Below are 20,801 nucleotides of genomic sequence, written 5' to 3' on the forward strand. Positions count from 1 at the left end.
GTGGAGAGGTTTGTAGATATTTTAATGAGAATACTGAATGAAGGGAACTCATTTGAATGGAAAAAAATGCATATGGGTAGATGCTGAAATGCTGCAAGGAATTGCATCAGTGAAGTTCGTTGAAACTGTACGTGTTTCACTTTAAACGACATTTCTTGGAATAGATTCTTTTGAGGTCAGTGTTTAACCTTTGGAAAAACTGTTGTTTATTTTGTGGGGGGAAACTATATGAGGAATACAGAAATTGTATTTAGGAATCCAAATTGTGAAGTGGCAGTAGTTAGAATTTTCCAACTATTCTAGTAAGAGCCAGTATTTTGTATTATTTTATATATACACATACATATACACACATATCTACACACATGTATATACACACATACCTATATACACACATACCTATATATACACACGTATATACACGCATATATATACACATATATACACATATACACACACGTATATACATATATATATATATACGTATATATATGTATATATATATATATATATATATGTATGTATATATATGTATGTATGTATATATATATGTATGTATATATATATGTATATATGTAGTATATATGTATGTATATATATGTATATATATGTATATATGTATATACGTATATACGTATGTATATATATATATATATATATATACATACGTATATACATATACGTATATATATATATATACATATATATATATATATATATATATATATATATATATATATATATATATCATGAGATATATTTGAGAATACAAACAATCATCCAGAATTATTATCTCCTTATCAGGATAATTGAATGTGTGTACTTAAATGCAATTTATAGATGGCCTGTTAGCTTCAAATAGCTTCAACAAAAGAATGCATAGAAATGAATTCAAGCAATATAATATTGCATCAATTATTTAACAACCCCCAAGCATGTATACACGTGTGCTGAAATGCATAACAAATGTTGAAGAAGGACTAATGTGTTGTGAGTAAAATGGATAATACAGTATTGTTTGTACACCTAACAGTTACATTGTGATTTCCTATGTAATATCTCTATGAAATCTACCTTTACATGTATAATTAAGCTCAAATTTGATTGAAATATTTCCTGAAAAATTGATTGAGTGATTCTTGTGGCTGTATTTTAAAGTGGGAAAGACGTTCAAACATTCATAATAGTAAACATTAATTGAGATTTACAAACATAATCTCTTATATATGAAGCCTTTTGAACAATGCAACAAAATATACATTATTAAAAGACCTCATCTAACAATGTTCATTCAGGCAGACACCCTGAGCTGATTGGGATTTAGCCTTTTCTCCACAAGAGGGCAGTATTACACCACAAAGACAAAGATAGACAAAGCATAGTGGTTAATTTAGTTCTCCAAATGTGCATTTTGTTATGAAATTCAATGACATGACATGCTGTACTCAAAACAAGGATACATTTGACAAAAAATACTCCTTCTTTTCTTCTGTATGCATGAGATAAATATGATTCTGCACTTCTATGTGTTGGATGACCATTTTCAAGGTGAATAAAGTACTACCAGCTCCTTAATATTCTTTATAGTAAACTACTGCTAAAGTAATAATTCACTAGAATGCCTATTACATAAGTACATCAATTAACATTTAACTGTGAAAGTGTGAATCCCAAATATTAGGTGGGATTGTGGAAATGTCTATTATATTCAATGTTTGTTCAATTTTACATCAACCTTTAAAAAAATCTGGCTTTGCTTGGTCTTTTTTTCTTTTCTTTTTATTTAATTTATTTGAAAATCTTGCCAAAATTAGTTTGACCACTCTGCATACACCACATTAAGGTTTCTCAATGATTTTTGCTTGGTCAGTCAGCAAGTATTTCGGGAGCCATTAGTGGGTTATTACCTTCTCTAATATGTGGGCCATTTGAGGCAGGACAGTATTGCTGAGTAGCAAACTATGGGATGCTTTCAAGGCAAATTGTCAAACCTCAACATGTGGGCAAATACTCAAACCTCTCAGAGAACAGAGGTAGAATGATGAATATTATATGCTGAAGTGAATGCTCTGTAAATTGTGTCTGTAAACTTTGCATGACCTTTTAGGTGGAGCCCTATATTGATCAGTATGCCAATATTAGGTACCCTATAAACTGATCACGTTCACTTTAATTCTATGCATGCAATGTGGGAGGAAACCCAAACAGGGAGATCATGCAAACTCCACACACACCACTAGGCTGCCACTTTCAGATGTGTGTTTTCATATTTAAGCATTTAACCAATCACATTTAAGCCATTATTTGTTGCCAGGGTCAGAAATCTACCTTCAAGCCTTCACGGTCAGTTCTGCAGCATAAAATAAGCGTCGACGAAACTGTTGCTTTAACCAATCAGATTTCGAGTTGGCAACAACAAAGCGTAGCGACGCGTCATCGCTTTCACAAACTATGATTGGCTAGTGAGAGTGGGCTAGCCGGAACTACTAAAAGCTATCTGTAGCGAGCTGCAAAGCAAATATACGTATTCTTAAATTATATTTAAATTGTATGAGGTTATTATTGATGCATTTTATATGTGTCGCAGCTGTAGTTGCAGTAAAGGTTTTATAGCCATAAAATAGTTATTGAGGGTTGGATTGATTCAGATGTAGCAATACTGAAGGCATAGATGTGAAATGCACAAAAAATAGACACAAAAATACTACATTGTTTTAATAATAATTTGTATTAGTCTAATATACGTTATTATGAAGAGAAAAAAAAATATTTTTTCGTGTCTATTTTTAGTAGGCGTGGCCGAGGTCAGAGTGCAAGTGGCCGCCATTGTTAAAAACGGCGGATGTGCCCGGAGTCAGTACGCATTGGACTGCACAGCAGCTCAGAAGTGACGATTTAACGAAGAAAGACCCGATAAACTTCTCCCAGGACGATGCAGCGCATTCGGTATGTTCTCGTTGGGGATTTCGAAGCTCCAGTTCTCATTTTAAAAGTGCGTTTTGATGCCAGCGTGCTTCGTTGTCGTGATGTAGCCCCACGTGTTTGGAGACAAATGTTTGCAAACAAATTGGCTACATTGCGTTACCTATAACTCTTTATGTTGAGTAAAAAATCATTCCATTGTGTGTTTCAGTTCCTCGACGAGCACAGATTGCTGGGAAGCATGAAGAATGTGGCCAAAACGACCAAAAAGGCGCAGCTTGTCGACGTCATAACGAGCTATTGTCAGCAAAGTGAGTCATTTTTTTAAAATACTAGTTTCTATTTTCTCTGTTTAATCATTAAATATCAGAGCTCAGTTTTCAAGGCTTTGCTCAATTAGCTTTTTTTTATTACGACACTTAAATTTGGGATCAAAACATACTAACTGGTTTGGTGTTGATTTTTAATAGCAATACACCAGTGTGGTTAACTCCCACCCACACATGCCATCAGTGGTGTATGGAATAAACGGTACACTTATAGAATGAATATACTTGTCCCTGGTCTAGGTCTTTTTTATTTTTAAATGTGGTTTTGACAAAGCTTAAGTGAGACATTCATTCCAACCAACAATAGCCCAGGAGTCATTTCTGACTCAAATTTAAACATATGGTAAAATAACAAATTTTGCTCAGTGTAAAAAGAAAAAAATGGAAGCAAAGATGACTTTTGGGGATATTTATTTTAAGACCAAAGAAGTCAAGGTAGAAGTTGTGGATGAGGTAGGACACGTGTTTTAGGTTTTGTTTCTTCTAATGTTGTGTACTAAATCTACTCTTTGTATATTTCTTCTCTTCAGGGTCCACCCAACGCTGAAGAAAGGGTGACACGGTGAATGGCAGTCTTTGACACCAACATCCCCTCGCTGGTACTTGTCATTATAAAGCTGGGGTCTCCAACTCTGGTTCTCAGGGGAATCTGTCCAGTATGTTTTCCCATATCTCCCACCACATCTGAATCAAGTGATCAGCAAGCTGTCCAGGAGCTTGATCACAATCATTTGATATTGGTGTTTTGGAAGACATGGAAAATAGACTGGCTAGGGGCCCTTGAAATCTGGATTGGAAGAGCCCTGTAATGAAGACTCTTATTTTTGAGTCTCTGCCTCTGCAGTGGAAAAAGAAAACCAAGCTCCTGAGCCATCAGAGGTGTATGTATAATATTTCCATTTGTTTCCCTTTTGCAGTGGGATGGCCTTCTGGTCAAGTATACTTTTAATTATGATTGAAAAAAACCTGACTTATTTTATTGACAGACTAGGGACTTTTTTCAAAATGTTGGATCTGGTGTATGGGACCCTTCTGATTTTTTTTTTTTGTCTTACAGAATTCCAAGACGCTGGAGATCTTTCGTCCATTTACCGTTGGACGAACACACTGCTCTTTTTAAAAAATGCTGGAGGGTCTACCAAAACCTCTTGAGCCCCAATTGTGAGTATGGGATGCTTTTAATTTTTTTTTTGTCAAATTTTTACTTGATGTATGGGACCCTTTTAATTTTTTTTATTTGTCTTTCAGAATTCCAAGACGCTGGAGAGATTTTTCGTACATTTACCGTTGGACGAACGCACTGCTCTTCTTAAAAATGCTGGAGGGCCCACCCGAACCTATCAGTGAAAGCCCCAATTGTGAGTATGGGACCCCTTTAATTTTTTTTTAGGTCAAATTTTGACTTGTTGTAAGGGACCCTTTTAATTTTTTTTATTTGTCTTTCAGAATTCCAAGACGCTGGAGAGATTTTTCGTCCATTTACCGTTGGACGAACGCACTGCTCTTTTTAAAAATGCTGGAGGGCCTACCCGAACCTATCAGTGAAAGCCCTGTTTTTTGTGGAAAAATAAAAGTTTTTAAATTGTATACATGTTTTATCCTTCATTTACCTAGCAAAAGAATGCAAGAAACATTACAAGTCAAAACTTTTATTAACAGGTAAACACTTGGAAGTTAGCATCACATTTGAAGTGTTGATCAATGTAGCCAGTTTTTTCTCCACCTGCAGACAAAAGATACATTTTTAACAAACACATTTTAAAATAAGAAACTGAATTATTCTTGGAAGAAAAAAACTACTTAGACTTAAAGAAATGCTGGGTGGAAAAATATGCAAGAAAACCACCACTCAGAATTTTACTTAGGGAACAATTATACTTGGTGGAAAAATACACTAGAAAATAACCACTCAAAATTTGACTTAATAAAAAATGGGAAGAATTATACTTGGTGGGAAATTACACTACCAAATAACCACTCACAATTTGACTTAATAAAAAAATGGGAAGAATTATACTTGGTGGAAAAATTTCACTAGAAAATAACTCAAAATTTGATTTAATAAAATATGGGAAGAACTTTACTTGGTGGAAAAATAACTCAAAATTTGACTTGATAAAATATGGGAAGAATTATACTTGGTGGAAAAATACACTAGAAAAAATACTTAGAAATATTTCTACTCTAACATTAAATGTTTAAAATATTTTCCTTACCTTAAGCCTAGTCGAGTAAACAGTGACACCTCACCATGGTGATATAAATAGTATGTTACACACTTTTATTTGGATATTCTATTAAGTGCAGAGTTTAGTGACACCACATCTTCAAGTGGGCAACTTGCAAGGAAAATCACTTGGAGATGCTCTAGAGTCTGGACACAGGCCTGGGAAAAAAAAACAAAAGTTCTCATATAAAGAGATTCAATAGATATAGGCTCGGGTGTTTTTTAAAAACTAGTTTTTACCTTGATCTGGGCTTGTAACCTCAAGGGTGCGTGTTTTCTGGAAACTCAGGAAGACCTGCATGCATGTTCCTAAAGAGGGAAAAATTGCAAAAAAGCACAAGTTATATATAGAGACTGGAGATTCAAAACATAGGATTGTTTTTTTTAAAACTAGATTTACCTTGATCTAGCTCAGTCTTCTCTCCTGTAAACTCAAGGGCGAGTGTTCTGGGCACGGGGGAAAAGATGCATCTTGAAGCTAAACAGAGAAAACTTGATTTAACCAAGCTATTTGGGAGTTACCAAACATTTATTACAGGCAAGAGAAATCTTACACGTAATTTAATAAACGATCAAGATAAGTTAGTGAGTGCTCCGTGCTATTTTCCCTTTTCCAGACGAGGCGATTAAACATACAGAGTGACGTTAACAACGAGGAGAAAGGAGAAATGATTTTTTTTGTGAAAACAGAACAATTAGAATTACAAATGGGTGTTTCGCAATCGCAGTGAAATCTGTTAAATACAACACACGAGAAACTAAGTTGTGCATCCGGATGTCATTTTTGAGTGAGCCTTTACCCAACAAACTGTCCGTTGATGGCTTTGTTTGTTTCAATTCAAAAGACGACTCAATAATGGAGAGAAAACGGGCAACAAACTTTTTAAATCAAATGGGACGTGCCGTCGTGACGCTAATGCTAATAGCTACTAGTCACATGCGGCAAACAGCCGATGAGGAAAAGGAGCCCAAATTAAACTTGTCGACGGCGTGTTCAACCTGGCATTTAACTAACATATTTGTTGGGGTTTTGGGCTCAACTGATTCCTTAAAAATCTCCCGGTAGCGTGATAAAATTGCTCTACAACGCCTTACCTCGTCGTGCAAGTCGTCCGCCATCATCGAAAACGCGGCTCTAAGGGGCGAGATACTGCGCATGTGCATAATTTACGTGCGGCACCAATAGACTAATAGACGTAACCACGCCCGCATTGTCCTGCCATATTGAATGTGGAAAAGATGGTGGCCTGTTTACCGCACTCAACGAGGGGGTTTGTCCTTCTAACTATATTTATCTATGTTTTGAAGATGACGTAGAATAGTCGTCATTTTTGTAGTCTTGATGCTATAAAACAGTATGTGTAAACTACAATGAAACTCTAATGCATCTTTAAACTTAGAGGGATGCTATAGTTCATTCATTCATTCACGTGTTGATGAATGTATTTTTGTGCACATTACCTTTATAACGGCAAATATCTATAAATTAGCAACCACATTGATGAAGAGTCCAATTAGTTGTATTCAGTGTACTACAATGCAACTGTAATGCACCTTTAAACTCAAAGAGGGATGCTATAGCTCATTCATTCATTTTCTGAACCGCTTTATCCTTACTAGGGTCGCTGGGGGTGCTGGAGCCGAGGTTATTAGTGATGCTTTTTTAAAATGTGTCGCATCTGTAGCTGCAGTCAAGTTTTTACAGCCATAAAATAGTTATTCAGGGTTGGATTGATTCAGACGTTGCAATAATGAAGGCATAGATGTGAAATGCACGACCGGCCTTTGCAAGGTTTGGAGGTAAACATCTTTATTTGCTTTCCTTAAACATACTCACATAATAAATTTCCTTTTGTTTTCATGTACTGTATGGCAAAGCGCAAGAAAAAAATAATTGGATGTCTGCTTAACAAAAATATTGCCTGGTTAATAAAGTGCTATTTTTCTTCTATACTCTATGAGTGCTCAATACTGCAAGGCAAATAATAACAATAATAAAAAGTCTGGCTTGGCATCAAAAATTGAAATAATTTGGATTGAAAATGCATTCTTTGAAAAGCTCCCACTCAGTGACAAGCCATATCTCCGTCACCGTCATTTGTGCTGAATCTAGAGCTGTTTTGAGCTCACAAGGCCTACAAGGTGAGCAAAAAAAGCATCTAATTGTAGGCACATTATTGCTACACTTTTTAGTTAATTGCATCTACCCCAACGGTACAAGCCAAAATGTAGATCAATGCATACAAAGGTATTTTAAGGTCTTCCTCATACTCATCTGTGTTCTCCAAACCAGCATTGTTCGAATCCCAGCTTCCTAAACTATAAACAGAATAGTGTAAACTTCACATTAGTTATGCTTGAGTGTAAATGCACCATCATATGTTGGAGCTCTGCTAATAAACTTTAAGATCAGAGCATCTTAAAAGGTCAATAATGATGGAATCCCTTCATCTTCTTATTCTCCTAACTGGGCTACCATGATCCCCTTGTTGTGCCCCCGCAGCTTTTGGATGCAAAACAATGGCGTCGTCCTCTCTCGACTGCTGCTTGGCAAAATTTACAAACACCTGCAAGAAGCACACAGACATTAAAGAGAAAAAAGCTTTGTTTCTAAACGCAAATCATTACCTGATCAAGAGTTGTCTGCGATACAGAATAGTCCTCGATGTTGAGCTTGTCTTTGTTAGCGAGGACCATCTGAAAGATTCTTGCCAGGGACGAGGAGGCAATTTTGTACTGCAGGGTGTTGTGATGTTTTTCTCTCTGGATGCAGCCAGGAAAGGTGTTTTCCATGAAGGCTTCTGCCGGGTTTAAATCAGGTGCGCCGCCTGACTTGGAGGCCCTTATCTTCATGGTCACCACGTAACCATCACCAAATCTAATGATAACGCGAATACAGTAAAGTACTTGAAAGATACCTTAGAAAATTAATGATTGACAAGGGAATCCTTAAATTATGGAGACCAATTTCACCATCTAATGCAAGGGTGTCAGACTCGGGTTGGTTGGCGGGCCGCTTTAACGTCAACTTGATTTCACGTGGGCCGGAGCATTTTAGATATAATATTTAGATATTTTTTAAATAAATGGATTAAAAGAACTGGATTAAAAGCCCTGAATATTCAGTTTTTTATAGATCTAAAACAATGTTTATTTATGCTTTTTTTAAAATATATTTTTAGATTTTACAACATGATTTTTGAACTAAAATCACAGAATTTTTTTTTTTTTTAAAGTACAATTATTGATATAAAAGGTGGAAAATCAGGAAATTTAATATACATCTATACTCTTCATTTTAATTTGATCCTAAAACAGAAAGTCTGCACTCATGATTTACTCTCCCGGGCCACACAAAATGATGCGGCGGACCAGATTTGGCCCCCGGGCCGCCACTTTAACACATGTGATCTAGTGCAATTCACACACTGACTAAAATGTATTTGAATGTTGTCATATGTTACAATAACATGAGACAAAATAATATACATAAAACATAGATTATTGGACTATAAATTGCATCGTATTTAAGTCGCACTTGATTATTAGTCATAGGCTCAGCCAAACTAAGAAAAAAAGTGACTCATAGTCTGCAAAATACGGTAATTAGGTTGTAAATTGCCCATAACTAACAAACAGATATATTTAGGTGACACATTATTATGTAATTGGATGACAAAACAAAAGTACCAACTTGTATTTGAGTTGCTGAATTGTTCCGAGACATTTAAAAGATCCATTGACCATGATGGCCAAACGTGTACACAATGCCTCACATTCCTCCATGCTGCAAAAGCACAACAATCTTAATGACATTCCCCACACGCCAATAATCCCAAATGCGTAAATTTCAATTCACATCTACCTGTGCGACGTGAGAACAACGGCTCGCCTGTCCCGGATCACGCTAACGATGGAGCTCCAGAGGAAGCGTTTGGAGAGAGGGTCCATCCCCGTAGTGGGTTCATCCTTGTGGTGCGTAAAACACAAAAAACATCATCTTGCTATTTCTCCATCTTGGAATTTATCCCAAGTTCTTTGGATGCTCACCAGCAACACCAGAGCAGGGCAGCCAATCATGGCAATAGCTGTGGACAGTTTCCTTCTGTTCCCTCCACTGTACGTTCCAGCGCTTTGACCCGCGTACTCTGACAGGCCCAGTTTTTGAATGGCCCACTCGGCAATCTGTCCAAATTATAATAGGAAAATGTAGGTTTATCAAGTGTGAGGTTAATATAGTAGTTATGGGGACTCTATAATAAACAGGTTAGCTAAAAACTGCTAGAAAGAACAAGGTCTCCTTCAAATGAGCATCAGTTCTTTATCTAGGAATTGTGAGGAAGTCCTACTTACACTGCTGATCTCAGCTTCTGGTACGCCACGGAGGCGAGCATAGAGGTGAAGGTGTTCTCTTCCAGTGAGAAGTTCATCAATGGCGTCAAACTGGGGGCAGTAGCCCATGTTCTGGTGGACGTCCAGGATGTTGGTCAAAATGCTGATGGTTAGAGGTGGGGGAAGACCGACAATAAAACACTGATTAGGCAATACTGGAGGGTACACGGTCGATTGGTCGCCGGTCTTTTGGTCGCCGATCTTTTGGTCGCCGGTCCTTTGGTCGCCCGGAAGGTAAGTGATAATTACCATTTAAATTGTTGCTTAAATTCCCTAAATACAAACTGCGAATGACTATTTAGTCATACTTAATGTCCTATTAATTATTAGGCTAAAGAAAAGCTCCAAATTTCCCGGACTTGTATTGTTTTTTGTTGGAGAACTTGTTAAGACCCTGACTCACGTAGCTTCTTAAAGGGACAACGCATGTACATACAAACTCTTATACACTCACACGTCGGCTCAGTGAAATTGCTCATGGCCATTGTTGGCTTTTATTGATGCATAGACCGTGTTGTTTTACCTTGTTTTGTCGCCGGTCTTTTGGTTGTCGGTCTTTAGGTCGCCGGTCTTTTGGTCGCCCGTTGTCGCGGTCGGGTCGACCAAAAGACCGCGACCAAAAGACCGGCGACCAATCGACCGCACAAGATACTGGAGCAACAATATTTGACCAAAATAACATGGTGCGACTAATTGAAGCCATAACGACCATGACGGTTGTTCTATAAATCTATCAGATGTTAAAGGCTACTGCTAGTGATCCTTTAAATGACACAACATTTTAATAAGCATGGCTGGACAAACCTGTGACCAGCAATTGAAGCATCTCCTGTGGTAACATCAATGTCTCCCGTTAACATCTTGAACGTTGTGGTCTTCCCAGCGCCATTTACACCCAGGAGACCGAAACACTGACAATCAAGACGGGGAAAAAAATAATACAATTAATGAGTGTTAAAGTGACCGTATAATCAAATACTATTATACGATTGTGCAAACCTCTCCTGGTGATACACCAATACAGATTTGATCCACTGCAGGAGTAAGAGTTCCTGTGTATATCTAGGGAGCAAAAGACAAGACCACACGTGAAGAATATGTTTGGCTAAAAATGTTAAATTGTTTTTACCAAAAAAAATCATTGAAAATGAAGATGAGCAAGAATGTTGGGAAAAGAAATGATTTACAGTTTAACCTCCTAAGACCCAGATTATTTTATTTTTTCTTTGATATTTAGGCTAATTGGGACCTGATGAGTGTAAAAACAAAGAATGATCTTTTTACATGATGTAGTTTCTGATAAAAATGATGTCCACATCATAAGAGTAGTCTAAAATTTAACATTGTAGTCTTGTGACAAGCAAAAAATGTGATGTCCACACGAGGGCGCCAGATCCAAGGAGGTTAAGATTGCTTTACTAGTAACGATATAAAAATACTTCCTCCTTAATTCCCACATTAAAGAAACTCCATAATAATCCATCTGGTCAAAAATGTAAATTAAAAAAAAAATTAATTAATCTCACCTTAGAGAGGTTGCAAACATGTAAAATATCACTTGTTTTCCCACTTTTATAGATTCTCTCCCGTTCCTCAGCCACATCCACATCTTCATCTAGATTACATGGTTTCGACCCATCTGGAATCCTGTCAATGGGTCATGTCAACAAAACCCACTTGATTAGACAATAAATGTTTCTACACAATAAAAAGGTTTGATAGGTCTTGCAAACTTACCATTGATCCAGAAAGAATCGATATTGACAGAAAATATTAAGGGTGAAGTATACAAATCCCTCAACTGCCATGCAGAAAAGATTCTTTCCAATGAAATCCCAGTTGTAGGGGTCCGGGCTGTGATCCTCACCTAATGAAACACGTGAGGTTAGCGCCCACGAGTTTATTCTTCACCTTTCCATTATATAATGAAACGCAAATCACCAAAACGGGTGAAGACATCAGTCACAGCCTGGTTGATGGCCATATCTATGAGGCCTCTACCCAGGCAATAATGAGGAAAGATGAGCAGCACTGTCTTCAACAGCTGGTTGAACTTATATAAAGCCTTGAAAACAGGCCAAAAAATGTTAAAGAGATGTAATCATTGGACGAGGAAGCTTACCGTTGTAAATTCTTACCGTGGTGCCTTCAAAAAGATCCAGGATGAAAGTGATGGCACTGCTGTTGATGCCAATAAAGAGGTTTATACTTGACAAAGACACATAAGCTGTGCTGGGGACACTAAACATGTAGGACATTGGGTACATCATGGGGGTGACGGACCATCTGAGAAAAAGCAGATAGATGGGAATTACCATTGTGACGTACAATTCATTAATATTATTTATGCACACTTACCCGTAAAGCATGAGTAGTGCGATGAGTGGTTGCAGATTGGTTTTGGAGGTGTAGCACTTTTTATCAAAAAAGATGAAAATCTGCACCACCAAGAGTGCACTGATCGAGTAATTCACCTGTAAACACACACACAAAATTACATTATAATTTATTTTTAATCAAACCAGCATAGCGAGGATCATACAGGTACCATATCCCAGAAAAAGTTGGCCATCCAATAGATAACGGGGCTGACACCACTGACAAACTGCAGATGTTTTGCCTGAGTAACTCTTTCCTGAATGAGATAGAGGACAAAGCTAGCCGGGACAAAAGACATGGCGAAGATGACGCAGATGGCTACGACGGCGTCCACGGATGTGTTCAAACTAGTGAATGGACAAAGAAATGAAAGCAAAAAGTTGTCAAAAATAACACGTTTTCCATTGGATTTATGACGAATACTGTTTGGCAAGTAGAAACTCACACAGTGATTTCCGACAATTGCTCTTTGGTGAGGTTCAGGGGATGATTGATGACTGTGATTCCATATTGATCTAGGTTAGTTCCTTTAGGGAGGTTTGCACGCAGGATGGCATTGTTAGCCACATTCATAAAAGACACCATGGCATGCCAGCCCTTGTTGTTATACCAAACCTAAGCAGATGTTCAATAGTTAAGTCCCAATATACCTTGTATGGCAAAAAACGACAAGAATATGACAAAGTTTACTTGCCTTGACATTGTTTTGCGTCTCCATGTACCTCAGAAATGTTCCTATTTCCCGCAGTGTTTGTTTACAGTGGTCACCCTGCAAAAGAGTAAAATGACGCAAACATAGCTAATGATAATACAATTAAACATTGAAATGATTACCCCGGTAACATTCAACATTTGTCCCAATTGAACTGCTGAGTCCTGGATGAACTTTGGCTGCAGATCTAGAACAGGGAGCTGTCCTCCAGCTGATATTCCTCCATACCTGGAAATCATAAACAGAATCTTTAGCTTCACTGGAACTCTAGTCTGCTTGAAGATCCACGTTTCAACAGTAGAGTGAGAATTCCACTTCAATTTTAAAAAGTACAGTTCAAAAGGTAACATAATTCTGCCTTGGGTACATTACCTTTGTTCATTTACCCAATATTTGCTTTTCAAGCTGAAAAGACAAAAAAATAGAGGTCAGTGTTGTGTGTGTGACACTAGTATTTTTTTTCCATTTCACACCTAGTTCTGATGAGACTGGGGTACGTTTTCACCAGGTAGTCTGAGATGTTCCTATCCGTTAGATCCAGGAGAACATCTCCGGTTGACTGAATTCTCTAATGGACAAAAGCATAATAAAAATAAATAATAAAAAGATGGCGCCGTCACGCGGCAGCCGGTGGCAGTAGCTCTGTCCACTCTTATTTGTTTTTCGTGTTTTACAGCCTTTCTATCTTTTTTAATTACATTTTAATATTTCTTAATACATTCCTTTTTACTTTACTTTGTACTTTATACTTTAATGTTTTTACAACTTTCGTTGTTCTGTTAAACTGGCTTCTTTCTGCTACTTTTTTTGAACCATTCAGGCATGCCTACGCTGTCAGACACATGGGACTAAGCTGTGAACAATACGCAGCAGAAGGAGCAACACCTCAATGCCGCTGGAAATTCGGAGCTGGACAAAAGTGCCGGGAGAAGAAGCGACGCTTCAGACCAACCATTCAATCTATTATTATGGGGAAAGTGAGATCCCTCCCCGATAAGATGGAAGAGCTGTCGGCGCTTACCAGGCCGGAAAGGGAGTCGAGGGGTTCTACTCTGCTACTGTTGATTCTTCAGCTCCAGACTACTGAGGAACTGTGAGGATAATCTTGGAAGAGTGACTCTGCATATTTTCAACCTCGGTCACAGTCTGCAGAAGCTCCCCATCTTGTGGAAGACTTCCTGTGTGTGGTTCCAGTTTTATGCAACTCTACAATATCCGTTTTTGCTACTGCAACCAAGATGGCGCCGCTCAAGTGGCAGCCAGTAGCAGTAGCTCCGTCTGCTCTTGCTCGTTTTGTGTTTTTGCTGCTTTTCTGTCTTAATGATTTGATTTAATGATTCTTAAAGATCCCATATACTTTGCTTTGCTTTGTACTTTGTGCTTTTGCTTTGTTGTTCTGCGGCCTTTACGATTCAACCCCACCCGTCGTGTGGCTTGGTTTCTTTGTGCTAGTCTTGTCTTTCTTCCTACTGCAACCAAGAAATTTCCCGAATACGGGATGAAATAAAGTTCTAATCTAACCTAACCTAGATTTTTATACAAACGATAGAGGAGGGTGGATGACTCCGTTAAGTGTACCTGTAAAGGTGGAAGACCCCCGGCCCCTTCGGGGCATGCGGGGAGCATGGTGAGCTTTCTGTCTGTACTGCACTGACAGTCTGGAGAGGGTCTGATGGAGTTCCACTCAGGGCTAAACAAGAGTTCAACCACCGAGGGGTTAACCGGGAGCCTCTCCCACTCGGTGGTAATGTTGTTGCAGGGGAAATCTCTAACAGGGAGAGAAATTGACCCGCGTGATTAAACAAAACCGTGACGAGCGTAAAGTTTATAAGATCAAGTAGGATTTATAGGTGGAATTAATTAAGTTTTTGTTGTCATGTCACCACTAAGGCAGGTGGGGGTAAAGGGGATTAAGTCACAATGGTCCTCCAAAGGTCTTTAAATATCATGTGTCCGCTATAAAAGTGTGACATTTGCTTACTCCAGTGGTTCATCCGCCATGCAGCGTGTCCCAAAACCTGGCCTGTCCAGCAACACTTCACCAAAATGTCTCATTTGGGCATCCAAAGGACGTTCATTACTGCAGTGGATACGGAAAGAAATCAGCATTAAAGTTGATCTGATTTCTCTTGAAAATTAAAGAAGGATTAAGATATTTAAAAAAAATCCTCACCTGAAGAAGGTGTACTGCCGGCCATACATCCAGGGACTTAAAGTTACACTTGGATACTCCCCAAATGGCGGCACGATCAGAGTGAATGTAAGTGCCAAGAAAACAAAGCTGGCTGGTAAAACAATCTACCAGAGAGACAAGATTAAAACTCCCTAAAAAATCTGACTAGATGATTGAACAAATCATACAAAACACTTTAAATTACTATCAAAGACTACATAAAAGTAAGATTTTACTGTACTGCTGGCCACAGAACAAGTGAATATAAATTTGTATCTTAAAGTGAAGATTGCAGGCAACCAATTTCTGAATGTATTACTATAATTTGAATCAGATTTTTGTTATATTTTGGGGTGATGTGTTAAACTAGATGTCTAGTTTTTCTAATTGCTGTTTTGTGCTCTACATTTTCAGAAGAAAAAAAGAATATTGAATATGTCTCTTAGTATTACGTGATTGCAAATGTTTAATAGTTTTAATTGTATGCTGGGAAGGTTATATTTATTAACATTTTTTTACTTAATATAATTTGGATTTTTACTAAGTAATTTCACATTCATAATTTGGATTTTTATTAAGTAATTTCACATTTATACGCAAGTTCAATTTCAGTTCAATCAATTAGTTATACATCAAATGAACGCCATTAACACGCTTTAATTTTGTATAATTGTGTGTGCTATATCGTGAGAGACTGCAAGCAATGTTACCTGAGCAAAGAAGTCTTTGCAAGAGCGGGTGGTGTGGTGCAACCTCTTGATTAATAGTGCAAAGAACTGTTTGACGGCCAGACACAGACCTCTGACCTGATAGGACCCTCGGCCCGCGTTACCTTCTTGACCGTCACACGGGCGGGTCAGCGAAGAGTCGTCTGAGTCTGCAACACAGTGCTCGAGTGAAATGTTGTATCGTAATATTCATATATTGAATTTGTGATGGACAACGGGATTCTAGCCAGCAAGCAGCAGTGTTTTTCTTTGTTTTTTTGAGGCTTGGTCAATTGGTGAGCATTACTGACATAAGTGACTAAAACTGCCATCGGAAAAGCATTGAAGACTGTCCTTCAAAAAGCTCAGTGTACTCAGGCTTATCAAGTTTTGTTCTTGAAACCAAGCGCATATATAGGGATGCTCGCAGTTGTCTTTTATCCTCTAAAAGCGCAGCATCTGTTTTGAGCTGAAAGCCGAATGCTTTTGTCACCTTCAGGTGGCTCCATAGCAATTGCGACTCTGTTGAATCCACAGAGACTAGCTCGAGAAATTTGCTGCATTGATTTATTGTCTGAGAAAGGTAGACAATGCGTTATAAGGAAAACTCAATTAAATATTCAGGTGAAATCATTTATTCTTACCTGGAATGCATTTCTTGTTGCTTGCATATCCATCAGCAGTCACCTTAAGGAAAATCTACAAGAGAACCAACCATATCAAATACATTCTTATTGTATAAATCCGTATAAAACAATAGAGCAATTCAGAGAACTACGATGTAGCATTTTCCTTAGATATCATTCATTTTTTATTCTGAATACGGGCAAGGAATTGTTATTATATAAACAGTGTGAGAGACTTAGATTAGATAACTTTATTCATCCCGTACTCGGGAAATTTCATTGTCACAGTAGCAAGAGGGTGAGAATACAGGAAAATACATTTTAGACATAAATAAATAGGTAATAAATAAGTTAATAAAGTAATATATATATTAAAAAAATTATTAATACATATATATTTTTTAAAATATATATATACATATATTATTTTTGAGTGTGTCTATATACATATACATGTACATGTATATGTATATAGACACACTCAAAAATAATATACTATATTTATATGTATATATATATATATATTTTTTTTTTAAATATATGTATTAATATTTTTTTAATATGTTTATTAATTTATTAACTTATTTATTACCTATTTATTTATGTCTAAAATGTATTTGCCTGTATTCTCACCCTCTTGCTACTGTGACAATGAAATTTCCCGAATACGGAATGAATAAAGTTATCTAATATATGTATATGTACATGTACATATATATATATATATATATATATATATATATATATATATATATATATATATATATATATATATATATATATATATATATATATATATATATATATATATATATATATATATATATATATATACGAACACTTTACGGAAAATGTCATGCAAACTCCTTGAACTTTGACAAAACTCTGTCAAGTGTGCCTACCTCTTCCAACGATGTGTCAGAAACGCCAAAGCTACTGAGGCCGATGTCCTCCAGGGTTTCCTCCAATTCCCTGAAAAGGCTGGCATAGGCTCTTGGTTGGAAGTCATGACTAGGAAGCAGGTATGTCATTTCTTGACCAATGGCCTCAATCAGACGAGCCTGCGGCACATGGTGATGCACCAGGGCTGTGATGCGATCAATGTTTCCTGCAGAAACACCGCACAGGCTGATTTGACACTTTTACACTTACCCATGCAATGCTTAGTGAAATTCATTCATCCTTCCCTAATTACAAGTTAGGTCTCTGTACTGTAGGAAATCTGGCAGCAATCCAATTCTCACCGCTTTTGAACAGAGATCAGATTCCATTGTACGAGCGTATGGACGAAGACGAGACTATAAACGCTAAACAAGTTGGCGACACACGCAGTAATCCATCTGAAGCCGACTTTACCATCCATTTGTCTGTGTGAAGTCTGCCCCTCTTCTTGGTTAGCTTCAAACTTCAAACACTTGGCGCACTTACAGGAGGAGGTTTCTGTACAGACATCACCATCCTATGCAGAAATAAGGGTATGGTTTACATAGAAAATGATTCAGAAAAACAGACACACTAACGCAGATATATATATTACACATACAGTTTTAAGGTCAGCCGTCTTGGCATTGCTGTATTTCATCCTTCGCACAAGAGTGAGGTAGAAGCCAGCGCCAAAGCAATTTTTGAGAAAGATTGGAGAGCCACAGCAATAAAGACGTCCTTGCGAGATGATAGCGACTCGGTCACTCAACAGGTCTGCCTCATCCATGTGGTGGGTGGACATAATCACTGTACAACCTGTGAAAGAAGGGACATAGTGGATGAAGTATTGGTACGACTCACATCGCCGTTCATATCAGTGATGTATAGTTGGAATATTATGTCTTTTGCATCTAAAACCCTGATCCAGAAGTGATGCAGTACTAAATCTAGTCTGTTACCAGTACTAAATCCACTGTTACCTGTGCGATATTTGAGTAACAAATCCCATATGGAGCGTCTGGAATAAGGGTCCACCCCTGAAGTGGGTTCATCCAAGATCACGACCTTCGCACCCCCAACAAATGCCAATGCGACTGATAGTTTCCTCTGCATACCTCCTGAATGAGAACAGAATCAAATGTAGACTTGTACTTGTTGCATGTGAGTTGAAATAAATCAATGGACCAAGTTGATGGATATAAATTCCTGAGCAACCTGAAAGATTTTGAGTCAGTTCATTTCGTTTGTGTGGTAGCCCAAGATCTTGTAGCATGCTCTCAACCTCCTCCTCGGCCTCAGCGATTGGACGGCCTTTGAGCAATGAGTGGAAGAGGATATGCTCGGCCACAGTCATGCTAGGAGAGGTAGTAATTATTTGAAAATGAATCAGTGTGCTTCATTTTGGACACATAAAATAAAAATCTGAAGGCTAATAACTCCCATAATTTGGTGAAGCAATGAAAATGAGGTTCATGAAGGTAAAAGTTACATACTAATGGAAAAGAATGTTGTGCTGCGGGCACATTCCGAGAGACAGACGAATGGCGTCCATATCGGTGCGGATGTCTTTTCCGTAAATGGAAGCTGTGCCTGACGTGGGCGGGAACATACCAGTCAGGATGGACCTAAATAATGGAAGGAAAGGAGTCGGGTGAGGAAACATTGCCTTTGGATGCATGAGACATCTGTCTGGCACGTACATTGTGGTGGTCTTGCCAGCCCCGTTATGGCCTAGAAAGGCCGTAATTTGGTTCTCGTAGAAGCTGAGGGTGAGGCCGTTCACAGCAGGTCTGGAGCTGCTACCGAATACTTTGACCAGGTTCTGGATGCAAACACCTTGAACCAGGTCTGCAGGTTCTGGCTCAAAGAACTCCTGGCCTAAACAGAGCAAAAATTAATGAAATAGTTACAATGGTAACAACAGAAATTGAGGATTACCGTATTTTCACGACTATGAGGCGCGCACCGCATTATAAGGCGCACCCTCAATGAATGATAATTTTTTTTCCATATATAAAGCACACTGGATTATAAGGTGCCCTGTCTATTTTGGAGAAAATTTAAGACTTTTAAGTGCGCCTTATAGTGGTGAAAATACGGGTTTTGCAATAGAAATTTGAATCGCAAGGTTACTTGGTTGTTTTCTTTCTAATATTCATAGAAAACTTCATTTCTTCAATTCTACATGCAACATGAAGGACATATTTGCATCATTTTTCTTTTGTTTTTGTCCACACTCTTAAATTAAATATAAACTAAACATCTATCTTCATTGTTTTGCTTCAATTGGCTGAAATTAGGTTTATGGCACCCAGCATGAAAATGTGTTTTACGATATTTTCTCCACGGATGGGAAAAAAATATTCTAACGATTTAGTCATAATCATAAGACCATAGTTAACCTCATATAGTGAATTTATGTCATCATGTCTCTTTATGGGCAAGGCAACATGGGATCAGGGGGGAGTACAGAGTATGTGAAAAAATCCACTGTTCATCAAGTTACATGTGCTAGGAAGAAAGCATTTCAATTGTTTCACAGCAGCAAGTTCAAAAAATCTATTTCGAGGACATGATCTATGAGTAAATTGATGAATTTTTAAATGGAAATGTGACTTTTTTGTCAGAACGAGAACCAAAGATATTGTACTTGAAGAACATGCTGAAAGAATCAAATGTTACCATTTGTCTCCTGGTTGTCTGGACCCTCTCTATCTTGCTGGTGGTCCCTCTGTTCATTTTTTGTTTTTTCCTTAATTTCCTGATCCTCTCTTTTCTGTGACTCCCCTTGTTTCTTGAATGTTAGATTATCATATCCTTTTTTAGACCCCTCATACTTATTGTTGTCTGGAAAAAAAATGAGAAAAGGTGGGAATATAATGAACTGTTTAAAACAAGTAGATAATGGGCAAAATCTATGAACATGAAATTACAAAGTAACTTGCTCAAACTGTTTCATTGATTAAGTAATGCAAAAAGATAAAATAATAAAAGATTTGACCTCTGAGGAAATGCATACCTGAAGCTGGAGTGACAGTGTTGAACCAATAACATGGCATTAAGGGGAAGTAAAGTGGTCGGCCAATTCCATACTGACCTGTGTTATGGATAAAACAAATCAATGACTACTTTCTCTTTTTTTTAATGCATAAGACATCAAATCTGATGAACAAACTGACCAGGAAAGATGTTGTCGAGGTACCAGGCAAGCACAGCATAAAGCACAGTATCCAGGCTCATCATGCAGATAGAAGTGAGGAATGAGAATTCGTCTCCCTCCAGAGGACTGGTCTGTATGTTGTCCCACTGGAGACCCTGACCTTGCTCCTCATAACGGGAGAGGTACTCTGTCCCAAAGCCAAAGGCCACCTGGGACAACAAACTCTGAGGGACAAGATGTTCATTCCATT

The 20,801-nt window shown here is 37.8% G+C and overlaps 2 protein-coding genes and 1 long non-coding RNA gene across 3 annotated transcripts in view; 1 reads left to right on the plus strand and 2 right to left on the minus strand.

Annotated features, from left to right (window-relative positions):
• The first annotated feature begins 1,966 nt into the window (after nucleotides 1–1,966).
• LOC144092116 (uncharacterized) lies at nucleotides 1,967–4,838 on the plus strand. The gene is made up of 8 exons (XM_077624900.1): nucleotides 1,967–2,033; nucleotides 2,315–2,343; nucleotides 2,794–2,946; nucleotides 3,134–3,233; nucleotides 3,782–4,130; nucleotides 4,309–4,412; nucleotides 4,500–4,609; nucleotides 4,698–4,838. Exons 1-5 carry the CDS (start codon nucleotides 1,967–1,969, stop codon nucleotides 3,796–3,798), a joined length of 366 nt encoding a protein of 121 aa, XP_077481026.1. The 3' UTR covers nucleotides 3,799–4,130; nucleotides 4,309–4,412; nucleotides 4,500–4,609; nucleotides 4,698–4,838.
• A 681-nt stretch (nucleotides 4,839–5,519) lies between these two features.
• LOC144091651 (uncharacterized) lies at nucleotides 5,520–6,666 on the minus strand. Its single transcript, XR_013305791.1, has 4 exons — nucleotides 6,574–6,666; nucleotides 5,879–5,956; nucleotides 5,719–5,787; nucleotides 5,520–5,637 (listed from the first exon to the last, which is right to left on the minus strand). It is a non-coding gene; the product is annotated as an uncharacterized LOC144091651 (long non-coding RNA).
• A 602-nt stretch (nucleotides 6,667–7,268) lies between these two features.
• The window catches only part of LOC144091650 (retinal-specific phospholipid-transporting ATPase ABCA4-like), a 28,433-nt gene continuing 14,900 nt past the window's right edge, over nucleotides 7,269–20,801 (minus strand). Inside the window, exons 16-50 of the mRNA XM_077624167.1 lie at nucleotides 20,571–20,775; nucleotides 20,411–20,488; nucleotides 20,074–20,238; nucleotides 19,092–19,269; nucleotides 18,885–19,016; nucleotides 18,607–18,746; nucleotides 18,372–18,509; nucleotides 18,011–18,207; nucleotides 17,824–17,926; nucleotides 17,370–17,575; nucleotides 16,486–16,540; nucleotides 16,335–16,415; nucleotides 15,845–16,011; nucleotides 15,135–15,259; nucleotides 14,943–15,041; nucleotides 14,540–14,729; nucleotides 13,435–13,529; nucleotides 13,334–13,366; nucleotides 13,084–13,189; nucleotides 12,944–13,018; nucleotides 12,695–12,864; nucleotides 12,419–12,596; nucleotides 12,229–12,344; nucleotides 12,009–12,156; nucleotides 11,812–11,935; nucleotides 11,608–11,737; nucleotides 11,397–11,517; nucleotides 10,870–10,932; nucleotides 10,675–10,781; nucleotides 9,832–9,973; nucleotides 9,529–9,663; nucleotides 9,344–9,447; nucleotides 9,173–9,265; nucleotides 8,107–8,356; nucleotides 7,269–8,045 (exon numbers count right to left, since the gene is read on the minus strand). Coding sequence (XP_077480293.1) covers nucleotides 7,926–8,045; nucleotides 8,107–8,356; nucleotides 9,173–9,265; nucleotides 9,344–9,447; nucleotides 9,529–9,663; nucleotides 9,832–9,973; nucleotides 10,675–10,781; nucleotides 10,870–10,932; nucleotides 11,397–11,517; nucleotides 11,608–11,737; nucleotides 11,812–11,935; nucleotides 12,009–12,156; nucleotides 12,229–12,344; nucleotides 12,419–12,596; nucleotides 12,695–12,864; nucleotides 12,944–13,018; nucleotides 13,084–13,189; nucleotides 13,334–13,366; nucleotides 13,435–13,529; nucleotides 14,540–14,729; nucleotides 14,943–15,041; nucleotides 15,135–15,259; nucleotides 15,845–16,011; nucleotides 16,335–16,415; nucleotides 16,486–16,540; nucleotides 17,370–17,575; nucleotides 17,824–17,926; nucleotides 18,011–18,207; nucleotides 18,372–18,509; nucleotides 18,607–18,746; nucleotides 18,885–19,016; nucleotides 19,092–19,269; nucleotides 20,074–20,238; nucleotides 20,411–20,488; nucleotides 20,571–20,775 — 4,569 coding nt within the window. The 3' untranslated portion in view covers nucleotides 7,269–7,925. The remainder of the gene's footprint in view (nucleotides 8,046–8,106; nucleotides 8,357–9,172; nucleotides 9,266–9,343; nucleotides 9,448–9,528; nucleotides 9,664–9,831; nucleotides 9,974–10,674; nucleotides 10,782–10,869; nucleotides 10,933–11,396; nucleotides 11,518–11,607; nucleotides 11,738–11,811; nucleotides 11,936–12,008; nucleotides 12,157–12,228; nucleotides 12,345–12,418; nucleotides 12,597–12,694; nucleotides 12,865–12,943; nucleotides 13,019–13,083; nucleotides 13,190–13,333; nucleotides 13,367–13,434; nucleotides 13,530–14,539; nucleotides 14,730–14,942; nucleotides 15,042–15,134; nucleotides 15,260–15,844; nucleotides 16,012–16,334; nucleotides 16,416–16,485; nucleotides 16,541–17,369; nucleotides 17,576–17,823; nucleotides 17,927–18,010; nucleotides 18,208–18,371; nucleotides 18,510–18,606; nucleotides 18,747–18,884; nucleotides 19,017–19,091; nucleotides 19,270–20,073; nucleotides 20,239–20,410; nucleotides 20,489–20,570; nucleotides 20,776–20,801) is intronic.

This window comes from Stigmatopora argus, chromosome 17, assembly GCF_051989625.1.
Source record: "Stigmatopora argus isolate UIUO_Sarg chromosome 17, RoL_Sarg_1.0, whole genome shotgun sequence".
NCBI lineage: Eukaryota > Metazoa > Chordata > Actinopteri > Syngnathiformes > Syngnathidae > Stigmatopora > Stigmatopora argus.